General features: G+C 35.7%; 1 protein-coding gene across 1 annotated transcript; it reads left to right on the top strand.

Annotated features, from left to right (window-relative positions):
- Positions 1 to 2,300: 2,300 nt before the first annotated feature.
- On the top strand, positions 2,301 to 11,868 carry LOC116171650 (multiple PDZ domain protein-like). The gene is made up of 8 exons (XM_031488615.1): positions 2,301 to 2,477; positions 2,530 to 2,601; positions 2,715 to 2,898; positions 2,946 to 2,990; positions 5,356 to 5,468; positions 5,546 to 5,701; positions 5,749 to 5,886; positions 10,760 to 11,868. Exons 1-8 carry the CDS (start codon positions 2,397 to 2,399, stop codon positions 10,931 to 10,933), a joined length of 963 nt encoding a protein of 320 aa, XP_031344475.1. The 5' UTR covers positions 2,301 to 2,396; the 3' UTR covers positions 10,934 to 11,868.
- Positions 11,869 to 13,209: the final 1,341 nt, after the last annotated feature.

Raw genomic sequence — 13,209 nt, 5'->3', positions numbered from 1 at the left:
TTTCAAATTGGTATCGTCGGAAAGATGTTGTAAACGCGCATAACTCCTGCGTGGCGGAATTTTGTTTTTTGTCCTAGGGGAGAAATTATCGACCTTTTGCGAGGCGCGCGCGCGCGTCTTCGAGAGGTAGTCAACTTCGGGCGCCTTTTACCTTCCGTTGCGAATTTTGTCACGCGGTTTAACGTTTCGTAAATCTCGAATCGCTGTCTCTCTTTCTCGTGTCGCCAATAGAAGCTCGAGCAATGAGAAGTGGCCCATAAGTACTATCTTGTGGAAGGTTTTTAGCGAAATCCACCAAAATGTGGGTGTAATATAAGTATGCACCGAAAAAAGAAATGTGGTAGCCTCCGACAAGATCTAACTGATGGTGGAGTCAAATCTTCAAACGCGAATTGCGGGTGAACGGGAGGTTGGAAGTGGGTACCAACAAAGGGAATGTGGTAGCCCGCGAGTTATTGCCACGAATGAAGAAGAACCTCAAGGGAAAGTATTTCGCCCACGTGGAGGAGGTGAAGGGGAAAACGACGGAGGCGCTTGCAGACATCAACGTAGATGAGTTTAACAAATGTTTCGACAAGTGTATTGCCGCTAACGGAGAGTACTTTGAAGGAAATGGAAGGAATTCTCTACAAGTTTAATACACGTTTCAAAAAAAACTTTTCTGGAAACTTTTGGGTACTCCCTCTTATTATAGAAAATAAAAGCGCGCTTGGGTTCGAACCCACGTCATCGACCGTTGTAAATCGAAAAAAGAGCTACGACCGTCTTCTTAATATTGGTTTACCTTTACACTGATATAATATATACCTAATACGTATAAATGATAAGGATAATCTTTATATATAAAACAAAGTCGTGTATGTTACACCCGGTTACACCACTTACAACACAAGAACGGCTGGATCGATTTTTATGATATTTGATTTGTTGGATTGATGTCCGACCCGAATAGTAGAATAACTATTAAAATATAGAAAAAAAAACATGAAAAAAATATAAATAAAATTATTATAAAAGTAATGCATATTTAAATGTACACATTGTAATTTTGCAACAAATCTTCAACATATTCTGAAACGACTTCAACGGATTTAAAATGTGCACAGTGTGATTATACCAGGAACTCTGTACCATACGAAAGATCACGCATCTCCACTATTCATCTTCTATTAATTAGTCTGTTAGTGCGCCACGGAGCCAGTTGGCACCTCTTGCGGGCTCTAATTTAGTCATCTGCGCATAGCCCGCTGTAGCTTTCCTACATGCTAGTAAAGTGGTACCAGTACAAAGCAGTTATTAAATAGGTATATTTCATATATTTAAAATCTACACAGTGTGATTTACTGATTTTGCAATACGCCACCACCATGTCCTGAAACGGCATCTCTTAACTCACAAAACCCCAATGAATTTAAAATGTGCACACTGTAATGGCATATTATATGGAAATGAGGCAATGTCCATGTAGCCATCATACGTGGTTCGCTGGGACTGCTAGTAAATAATAAATAATAAATAATACTTAATAAATAATAAATACTTAATAAATAATACATAAAAGGTTAATAACTATTTATTTATCAAGTGTGACATACGGTTTTTTATCCTCGCGAGAAGAGTTTAATTTCCCACGACTTTGGCATACCATGCATACCGAGCGATAAGAAATAGTCACTTCACTTCCAAAATAGAGAAATTCGTAATTCAATATTTAGAGAACCTATTAAATCTATCATACCGTGTGCTGTCAGGATGCGCGGTATCTGTTGTATTACACAGGAAAGACCTACATCAACTTGTTCAGTGTTCCCTTTTGAAGATTGACCTTTGCGCCGTGTAACACAACATGCATACACCATGCATCTGGACAGCACACGGCATGTTAGATTTCATATTTTCTAAACCTCCATTTTTTGTATATCAACCATATGCATATTTTATGTTGATTGCTCCTTTCAAAGATCATAAAAAAACATAGGCGTTGCATTTGAAAAATGAAAGTTGCATCGATGTTTGGTTTAACCGGAAGTGATTAACCTATAATTGGACCGTATTTTTCATCCCTGTATACGTCCGGCGCATGAATTTCTCATTCAAAATTGTATTCTTATCTTCCACGTTTATGCAAAAAATTGCATTCGAAATCTATGCATGTAGAAAACACTGCAATTTTAGAAATGAGGAATTGCAATTGACGTCATCAAAATACCTTGCTTTAAAATGAAATTTATTAATCATTACCTATATTAGTACCTACAGTTAAATATAGTATTGAAAACGTAAAGATTGACTAATTACGGAAGAGGCGTGCGGTTTTCAAAACTTAAACCTACGTAATCAGCCAAATCTTGGTGTAACGTATTTTGTGTTCACAGGGAAACCATAGCTTGGGTATAATGATAATTGAAGGAAAACATTCGGAGATGGGTCAGGGAATTTTCATATCCGACATCCTGGACGACAGTATCGCCGATAAGGTATACATTTATTATCTTAAAAATTCAACTTTAATTCATTGACGTTGTACAGGCTGGATTGGAAGTGGGGGAGATGATATTAGCAGTGAATAAGGAAGTACTTCTAGGAGCTAACTATGACACTGTAAGTTGATTAGGTAACTTTTGAGTTGTGTCATTCGCTTTCCCTCAATCTCACCGAATGCATCAATTTCTGACATGAAACTGAAAGTATTTTATAATGCATTTTGTTGCCAGGCGGCCAACACTTTAAAACGTGCTGAAGGGGTTGTTACATTAGTATTATCAAATCCAATAAGAAAGCTTGCTTCAAATGATCAAAAAAGGGTTACAATAGACGACCGATCAGAGATAATACCGAACTCAGCGGGTGCAAAGATTTCGTCCACACCTAGAGCTACAACTCCAATTCCACCAATAGGTATGTACTAGGTACAACATGAGGGGTTATTAATTATTGTGTTTTAGACGTTGTACGGCCACCTTCATCGTTAGCGGAACCCATTGTTCCAGGTAAATCCAAATTACATAAGGTACTTATATTATTTTTCTTGTCTTGCGTGCTCAATAATGATCGTGCAATTTTATACTGAATCCTCATTCCTCCTGGGGTTGCCCCATTGCCGATAATCCACTTAAATCTCATTCACTTAGGGAACACGCCACCGAGCTCACGTTAATTAAGTTCGTCTCCTGACGCTAGTCAGTAACCTTCGCTAATGTCTATGATTGATTATTTTAATTAACAACAATCGACTTTAGAGTATTTACTGTAAAGGTTCACTAAATTCACGTAAATCACTGAATGGGCTCCACTGTTAGACGTACAACATCAAACAATTTTTTGTTATCCTGATGAATGCCCTTACGAAAGTAGGCGAAACGTTTAAGTTCAACATTGATACGCTCCCTATCTCGGAAGTCGCTCGCATCTCAATGACACTGGCAAAAATTTTTAATATTACAATTAAATTTAATTTGTCCATGTTTTTGACCTTACATTGCGGAAGTTTGGCCATTACTGTTAGCGATCGGGAAAAAAACTTCTTTATTTATCACAGTGAGTGTATTTGATTCCGTTGTTTATTTGAAAAGAGGCTCTTCGACTCGAAAATGTCCCTTCGCGTATATTTTACCACTCGTACCTTGCTACGAATTAGGCTAACTTCCGCTTTAAGATAAAATGAAGCTTGCAGGGAACTCACTCTGTCACTAATCTGTTTCAATTACCGCGTCCTAACGACGCGATTGAGAAATCACGTTCATGTTTAAAATTTTTTCACTAAAAATAAGACTGTTAACACTTTATCGCTACTTGATTTTTACACACGAGAAAAGCGCAAGATGATAGTACGTAACCGCTCGCAAAATTTGCGCGCAATTATGCGAAAATAACATTCTCACACAAATATCATGTCTTTGAAAATCTAACTTCGTATATCGAAAACCCCCTTACAATCCGGTCTAAAAAAATATTATCTTGAAAATTCGCGGTTGGTTATCGCTTTTACTTCCAAACATATCTTCGATCACGGTCGCTATGAAGCGGTTAATGTGTAAATTTTCCTTTGTTGAACAAAATACAAATTTAAAACCAAATCTTTGAAATGGCAAAGTGACCTCCTGTTACACTAGTATAATGGATAGCTCTTTTGATTTCTCAACATTAGATGATCCGACGGTAAATGCCAGTGCTTCAGAAATGTTCATTCTTCTAGTTTTCAGGTCGGTCTTCAGCTTAACCTCACATGTTTCAAAAAAATTTCCACTGTCGTTCGTATTTATCGTAATAGTTTCTAATTCGCAAATTATCACTGAAATATAAAGGTCAAACTTTAGTTTATAAGAGCCCTGTGATAAATTACAGGGGGTTGACTTAACTGCGCTGGTGGTTCAACGCGAATTTGAATAACAGAACACCATCCATCCTGCGATAAATTACCGGTGGCTGACTTAAGTCAGTCGTCAGTTACAAAATTCTTAGTTGCGGATCGCAACTAACACGTATATCAGGCTTGCACGTGGTGATTCAACGAATCATGAAATTTTCCAGGAAAATAGAATGGACAAAATTAATTTTCTTTCCCCTACTTTCAAGCTAATTTTACAACCCCTCAAAGTCCGATACCTATTAAGTGGACTCGAATAATTTTGCGTGAAATTAAATCGCACCGGCGCCGCCAGCGGCTAGGTTTTTAATTGATGCACACGCCAAAACCACACATTCCATAAGACAATTTCACAGAAAAGAACAAGTTGAAGCGCCAATCGTCTTCATTTCCTTACTCCAATCAAGTGCGTATAAAGGGCATCTATCAAAACCCACCAGATGTTCAGATCAGTTAGTGACTAGGTAATTTTGATTAGCTGCTTTGGTTACGTAAAAGACATGATTGTTACCGCTCGTCAGACTGGCGCTGATAACTTTTCATCATTTGCCAATGACTCACAATAGATATGGACCGCCCAAAATTTTGGAGTAACCAGTCTTTTCATGGAAACACCCCGTATACTTCCTAATACACTTTAGGGCCAATTGCACTGTCAACAATAAGTATCCCTTAAAGTTAAGCATACATAACTTAAATACCATAGCAACGTCTTTAATAATCGTTGCCGTGGATTTTAAGTTCGACTTAACTTTAAGCAAGGCTTAATTTTGTTGGTGCAACTGGGGCTGAAACACTTAAAACTGAGCTACCCTAAATATAATTCGGAAAAAAATAACCACATTCAAGGCCTCCCGTTAAAAATGCCATTGAAAGGCACCGTACTACAGTATCGTATGTCGTTTTAGCGTAGTGGTATAATATATGTACGAACAAAATTATTTAAGACTTAGAGTGTGAAAATTGAAGATCCTGTTTGTCCATATTAGAAGATCCGACAACATGCAGCATAACACCAGGGAAAGAAACTACGATTGAAGTGAAATCAAACAATCACGCTATGGGTCTCTTCCTGGTTGGTGGCAAAGACACGCTTATTTCGGTAAATACTTTGGTGGACACTTTTGGAAAACCTCTCGTTGGTTGTTTTATGGGCACGCTAAATATTGTTTGTTTTAGGATAAAATTATCGTATTAGAAATATTACCTGGTGGTGCAGCCGATAAAGACGGTCGCATACAAGCGGGTGATCAAATATTAGAAGTCAACGGTACTTGCCTGAAGGATGCTACAAATGAAACAGCGCTTCAAACTCTACGCCAAATACTGCCAAAGGTAAATGATAAATGCCATATTTCTTACCATAATTAATGTGATTTCAGATAAAATTAGTTATTTTAAGACCAAAGTCTGCTGAATGTGTTACAATAGAAGCAGATTTAGCTAGAAAGCCGGGTAAAGGTTTGGGATTAAGTGTAATTGGTAAAGCTTCCGGAAAGGGTGCCTACGTGTCCGAAATTGTAAGTACCATTTCATATTTAAGTTTATGAATAGAAACTTTTAAACTAAAACAATAACTTAATTATTAACATAAACTATACAAAAATGAGGGAAAACATTGAACATTTTGGATGTAGGTAGGTATTATTACAATTTTTGGTTCTTTTTCAAAAGCTCAAATTGACAACACCTAAGTTTTAAATGCTAAAGAAATCTGATAAAATAATTAAAGATTGATGATTCTCTGGATATAAAACAGGATTATTACGGGAAGTTTGATTCCACTTTACCCGATGTTCAATTTCGGTAGAAGAGTGAGAAGGTTTTGGGGATTGTGAGAGGCACGCCGTCACTCATGCCAATTGCAGACTGTTCCTCACACCCTCGTAGAGTAATTGAACAAAATGGCTTTCATTCAAAGAATGATTTATTGACAGTGTTTTAACGTTACTTGCATCTACCCTACTCACATTGTATAATAATACTATCCTAACTTTTAACACATTGTTTCAGTCTAAAATCTAACTACAATTTATTACTTATTTATTGTTATGGTGCATCTGTTTAATCTATGATTAAACACGCGATCTTGCATTTGTTCGAAGTTCTGCAGTCGATTTTAGATAGAAATGAGCAAGCACACATTTTTAGACTTTTAGATAAATTATTAGGACTAGAGGGATCCTTATACCTCTACGGAACCGAGAGAAGGAGAAGGGGGCGCTCGTCGAATATTATTATTTTCCGGTGCTCTTCCTATATTTTAAACATTCACAAATCAAAATCACAGCGGGGGACGAAAGTAAATAGAGTATAATTCTACATTTTAGCACCCAGTCCGTTCATATAGGGATTTACACAAAGGGGTGGTTTCTTCGCGCGAAACATTAAAAAAGAGCAGCAAATGAAAAGGAGTTTTCGTGTAGTGTGAAGGTAAAGTTGCCGTAGCTCAGAAAATGTGCGCCGCGAAAGAGTCAATTGTATACTTTTTTCAGATTACTCAGGCATCATAATTTCAAAAAATTCAAAATCACAACCCTCGTCGACATTGTTTTGCATTTTTACATTAATTTCTGTTGGCACAATGGGATAGATCTTTCCTGTGGGGTACATATAACTCTATCTATGGAGGAAGGGGGCAAAATTTCAATCGAGGTAACATGGTCAAATGGTTATGGATCATACAGGGTGCCCATTATGTATGGAATTATAGTATACAGGGTGTTAATTTTAAAAGTTGCAGTCGGCCTATTTTCCAAACTAAAGAAGATATTGAAAATCGCGAAAAACAGTTTCGGGGGTATCGAGGGGGAATGAGAATGACGTTATGAGTGACAACCCCCCATCCTCTCTTAACCCCCCAGCGCCCCCTTCTTCAAAAATCCTAAATGGTAACCCCATACTTGTGACACATCGTTGGAAAGCTACTGAAAATGCTTTCCAGTGGTACCCATAAAGTCAAATATTCATTAAGACAATTTAACAAAAATTTAATAATTAACAAAAAAAAAAGAATTAAGCCAAGATTTGGTCGCTAAATTCGAAGAAACGGAATTTGTTATCAATAAAAAAAAGAAAGCAATTGTCTTTAATGAATATTGACTATTGGTACCACTGGAAAGCATTTTTCAGTAGCTTTCCAACGATGTGTCACAAGTACAAGTACGAGGTTGCCATTTAGGATTTTTGAAGAGGGGGGGGTGGGGGGTTGTCACTCATAACGCCATTCTGGTTCCCTCTTCATACCCCCGAAACGGTTTTGCGTGCTTTTCAGATCTTCTTTAGTTTGGAAAATACGGCTGACTGCAAGTTTTAAAATTGACACTCCGTATATCTCGGTAAATATCGAATGTATATAACGTTTGAAAGTTGTTTAACATTTTATTTCCCATAATAAGCCAACATTCAGTTGTTAGAAATAAATGAGTAACGAAAAACAATTAAATTTTTTAAATGGCAATGCACCTTTTCATTAGACTCATTTGATAAAGATTTTTTTCTCTTTTCTATGATATAACATGTTAGTACCCATAAAAAAAAATTATCATAATTAGATCAATAACATTAACCCAGATACCCTACATCAATATAAAACAAATGAACGCGTACGTTTCTTATTAAACCTTAAAGACAAAACGAAATTAGCAGTACAATGGTTTTCATCGCAATGAATATTCAAAACATCATTAACTGCGAGGCAGTGTCATAACCTATCACAAAAAGCTTGAAATAAAAAATAATTTTTTCTATACGGGTGCTAACGTGTTATGTCATTGAAAAGAGAAAACAATTTAAAAAGCCATTATGCAAACATAATTGACGATAATATTTCCTAATAATATTAATGCTAGTATTAATAACGCAGGCTAATAAATTCAAACAAAATTTAAAAAGAAATCAAATCAGTTTCGTAACAAATGCCAGGACCAGGAAAAAATACCGGTAGGCACGAGTTCCTTACCCCATTCTCTTTCAAATGAGCCGCCTATCGTCGAAGTCTATACAGTTTAATGAAAAATAGTGGAGCGTATACAAATACATACAAATTTTGAAATGGGCATTAGTTTAACTTTTATTCTACATATGGCAGCCTTGGCTAAAACCCCGCCCACTCAAAAATAAAGGCAAAATAAAATAAAATTAAAATAAAACTTTTTATAAATGCTTTCGTAAATAGCATTGCGCATTGTCTACATTAGAAATTTCATTGAATAGCTTCACAAATAAAATATAGAGCATGCGTTAACAGTAATTTTGAATGTCGTTAATTTTACTTATATTCGTAGTGTTTAGATATAAAGTTTCATTTAAATATCTTCATAAATAAAAAAGTTAACATCGCACATGCGTTAAACCACATTTTTGACACTGCGCATGCGCAAAACAAAAAATATGGGTATGCACGGAATCCTTTCAAAAGGGTCCTATATCTCCAAAATCGGTTCGGTGGTTTAGGAGTACGTGTGACGGACAGACGGGCGGACATCAAAATGCAGCCAATAGCGATTTTTCACTTTGAGGAAAATACGCTAAAAATCTCTATCAAATGCGCCTAATGAAAGTGTGCATCTCTATTTAAAAAATTCAATTGTTTTTCGTTATTCATTTGTTTTCTGAAATAAAAACAATGGAATCCTGCCTTATTATGGGAAATAAAATGTTAAAATTTTGTATACAGTCGATATTTACCGATATATACTATATTCCATACATAATGGGCACCCTGTATGTTAAACACTCGTTCAACTTTAAACGCTCGCATTTCTCGAACGGTAACAAATAGAACAAGAGTACTATCGGCCAAGATACGTGCACGTTGGTCCATCCAAAGAGCGGTCACTGTGCCATGTCGGTGTTTGGCAGGCTTAGGAAAGAGGATTACACGATTGGTGGTTTATACTCGAGACCTCGTAAAGAAGGACTGTAGGTAGCGAACACTGAACGCCCGAAACGGGTCATGTCGAGGTTTTTGAATCGCTTAGATTCAAACTCGCCTTCCTTTTCACTCGTCGATCTTATTTCTGGCCCCAAAAACAATTATCTGTTTACAATTTACGTATACCGGGTGAAGTATTGAAATGCAAATGCTATTTTCAGATAAGTAGTTAAGAGCAAATTTTTTAAAAACGTTGGAATAGATCAATTTTGTGTTCGAAGGTGATATTGAAATGCAACTTCCTCACTGATGTCTTCATACCTTAGCGTTAGGCCTACCTACAACCCATAAAATTAGGGTAAGTGACATATTTGGTTTGGAAAGGCCTTTCCTTCCTAGAATATTATGGGTCATTGTGCAATTTATATATAGTGTAATCTGTTCTCTATTCCTTAAAATGTCTAGATTCTATACCTATTCTGTTTGGAATAACATGGCCACCCAAACATATTTATAATGTTACTACTATACAGTTACTTACCTACAAATTTGTTGGACTGTTGCAAAAAAATCATAGCTCAACAACCGCAGCAGATAGAGATATAGATATAGAAGAAAGTGTGGTGGCCGTCGTAAAAAAATGTTCGATACGCGTTTTATCACTTCTTCGCCCTTGGAGAAGAAATTGTTGAAAGTGAGAGGTTATTAGTTTCAAGAAACGTAAGGTATAGATCCAGGAATTGCTTGAATTTTTTCAGAAAATTACACGAGTTGCGGTATTCTGGCGATTTTCTTCTTTTAAAAATTAAAACGCTCATTTCGAATTACAAGTAGAACATATGTTCCATTGGAGGTAGTACCGTTGGATGCGTACTTCTTAGATCCCGAAACCTCGTCTCCAAGTATCCGAGGAGGAAGCGTATCTCACAGAATGCAAAGCCTCCAGCAGAGTTGCCACAATGCCACAGGCTCTATTTAACTAATTTACATTATAATGACAGTTCCCTAATATATCATCGCCCATGTCATTTCCACAAGAATTTGTGCCCTCTGTTGTGAAACCCCATTCAGGCCCATACATCATATATCATTAGCATTCAATTCCATTAGTACCACGTCGGATTTTTATTAGGGGAATTTGTGTGATGGTTAATTGTCCGTCTGTTCCTCGTCTAACTCAAGAACGAAAAGAGACAGTGAAGTCATACTTTCGCCAATCGATTTTTATGAGTTCAAAGATCAGTGCTATTGAATATGAGCCAGGTAAAAAGTCTGGTTCCCAAATACGAGCCGAGTGGCAAAAAATTCCCCTACTGAAAATCGTATATGCGATTCTTCACGATGCGATTCTTGTTTGTGTATGCTTTAATTCTCATTGTACTATTATCATACATCAGAGCGCATGATTATGTGTACTTTAACGGAACTGTAGATATAGTTTTGTGCCATTTTTTCGTATTTTTCATTACTGTAGAAATTCTCATCATGTATATAACTTTCATTTAATTATTTTTTAGTTAAGTGGAGGAGTTGCTGACATCGACGGTAAGATAACGAAAGGTGATCTGCTCATCTCAATAAACGGACAAGATGTGGAAAACCTTAGTGCGGAAGAAATTGGTACATTGCTTAAAACCATTACCGGCAGAACTCTTCTCAAACTCCGACGATATAAACCAATTTCTAATTAAATCGAAACAATGCATAGCTCAATATTTTATAAATAATAACTCAAGTCCTTTGTAAATTAACATCGAATTAAAAAAAAAATGAATTTTTCCCTATTTTTACAAGAATTGTTCGAGACGTTCCCATTAATAATTACCAGACGTTTGTACTTTTCTCTTGGAAACGACGTCGATAATTTTTAATGTGAAAATTGTACGCTTATTTAAGGAGAATACGATTACTTAGTTGTTACGCCAAAAACCATGTATTTTGGTGCAAGTATTGTAATACTACTTGATGAAGTTTATGACAAATGTAGGCAGCATACATTTCATTTTCTGTGTAAGGAATTTCTGACCAAATAATTTTAAATATCGGCTCATATAAGTAATACACTTCATACAGTAAAATATTGTAGATTGTGCACTCTTAATTTATTTGTTACATTTGATGTTCATAATTCTCATCATGTGCATGAATATTTTTTTAGAATATAAGTAGACGATATACTTACCTAGTCAATACCTACACATACATATACTTCTCTTAATTTCGAATTACTTGGCGCATTTATGCCAAAATTATACCATATAAGATACAGAACCGTTTAGTTCCTTTTTCGTGGAAACAATTTCTTTCCTAATATTGGATGGGATATTCGCATAGTTTGCGAAACAGGCTTTCATTGTATAGTGCATATAAAGTTAATGCCTAATGGCCTGGAAAAGTAGGTACTCTTGCCGTAGGGAAATGTGTGCAATAGCTAATTATGTTATCTGTACTGATTCTATGGGAATTCTAACTAGCAAATTGCAATGCAATAAAATATTGTCAATAGCTGTTAAACTGTAGCGCTATAATTTTTAATATATTTAGAAATTATTTTATAAAAAAAAACGTGTCAAAAATCTTATATTTAAACATTTCAATTATTAAAGACTACTGTTAACTTTTTAAACGATGTTTCTCTTCATCTCGTACTTCTTTCTCTACAATATTGTTGTGTTAAATGGGTAAAGTGATCCTGAAATACCCTCCCGTCTTTTTAACTGCGTTGAAAACCTTAAAGGCGCCTGAAAATCATGGGACATGCTGCGAGGTTGTATAGAATTATATATAATTTGGTTATAGCAGTGGCGGCTCGTGGGACATGAAGTAGGTGAGGCTCACCACACATCCCCATTTTAAAAATAATTGAAAAGAGATTATTCGATATTTCTATTATTATCTCTCTCTTAAATCGTTTATAAAAATAATTTATCCAGAGTAAGTAGATAAAATAAATATATTTTAAAATATAATATATTTATATTTTAAATAACAGAATAAATGAATAAAGGTAATTTTCACACTGAAAAAATAAACAAAGATAACTCTCAACTCTCACACTATTTCAGTTTTTGTATAATAATTCTATTCTACGCTCTTTCATACACGCAAACATATTAATAATATCGTCATAGAATTGAGGAGTTGCACTTAAACTGGTCAACAAACATTTTTCAATTGATAGTAAAGCTAATCCGCAAAGGCGTTCTTGAGACATAGTGTTCCTTAAATAAGTAGTTTGACACTTCGAGAAAAGTTTTTTAAATCACTATATCCGTCTCTATTCCAAACGCTTTTTACATTTCCCAATAAGAGGCACGGCCAGCAAAACAATTTACTTTTATAAACACTACCACTTAACCATTTATGTGATTCGTACCAAGATAACTGAAATGTTCTGGAATATGTACGTTTTTCTTTTGGGTTCCGATCTTCAGAAACAATTTCTATTTTTGGAGTAGGGTGGAATTTTAAAATTTCTCGCTTTTCCGTTTCGCTACGTCGCGTAAACGGAGTTTCCAATAGAGACATTACAACATCATGTTGAGGATTCATAATTTGAATAATTGAATGGAATAAGAATATAAGATTTTCAGTAAGCGTAAACTAAAAGTCGAATGCTCTGCGGACTGAATGTGAATGCCCTGAACTGAATGGAAATAAAATACAGAATGCAAAGCAATATGCCTGTAAAGTGTACACGTAAACTAACGGCAATCGCAATTCGCAAGTAGTGCTATTCTCGAAAAGACGTAAATCATTAATTCAAACTCGCCAAATCTCCGAAACATGCGTTAGGAACGCCCGAGTATACACGACCATGTTCACTCAAATCAAGAGGCTCGATTATTCGAGCTTCATGAGCGCGTAAAGTATGATCAGGAGATTTAACACTGCAGCACACGCTAAGAATGAAACATATTAAGCTCTGAAATTTGAGCTTAACGTTGACTTAATTTACACATATTTC

Source organism: Photinus pyralis, unplaced genomic scaffold, assembly GCF_008802855.1.
Source record: "Photinus pyralis isolate 1611_PpyrPB1 unplaced genomic scaffold, Ppyr1.3 Ppyr1.4_LG5, whole genome shotgun sequence".
Taxonomy (NCBI): Eukaryota; Metazoa; Arthropoda; class Insecta; order Coleoptera; family Lampyridae; genus Photinus; species Photinus pyralis.
The sequence above is the reverse complement of the archived record's forward strand: the minus strand, read 5'-3'. Positions and strand labels throughout refer to the sequence as shown.

Coding starts and splice junctions, on each gene's coding strand:
- LOC116171650 (XM_031488615.1), top strand. CDS start 2,397: ATGATAATTGAAGGAAAACATTCGGAGATGGGTCAGGGAATTTTCATA. Junction 2,602..2,714: donor TAGGAGCTAACTATGACACT/GTAAGTTGATTA, acceptor TTTTGTTGCCAG/GCGGCCAACACTTTAAAACG. Junction 2,899..2,945: donor AACTCCAATTCCACCAATAG/GTATGTACTAGG, acceptor ATTGTGTTTTAG/ACGTTGTACGGCCACCTTCA.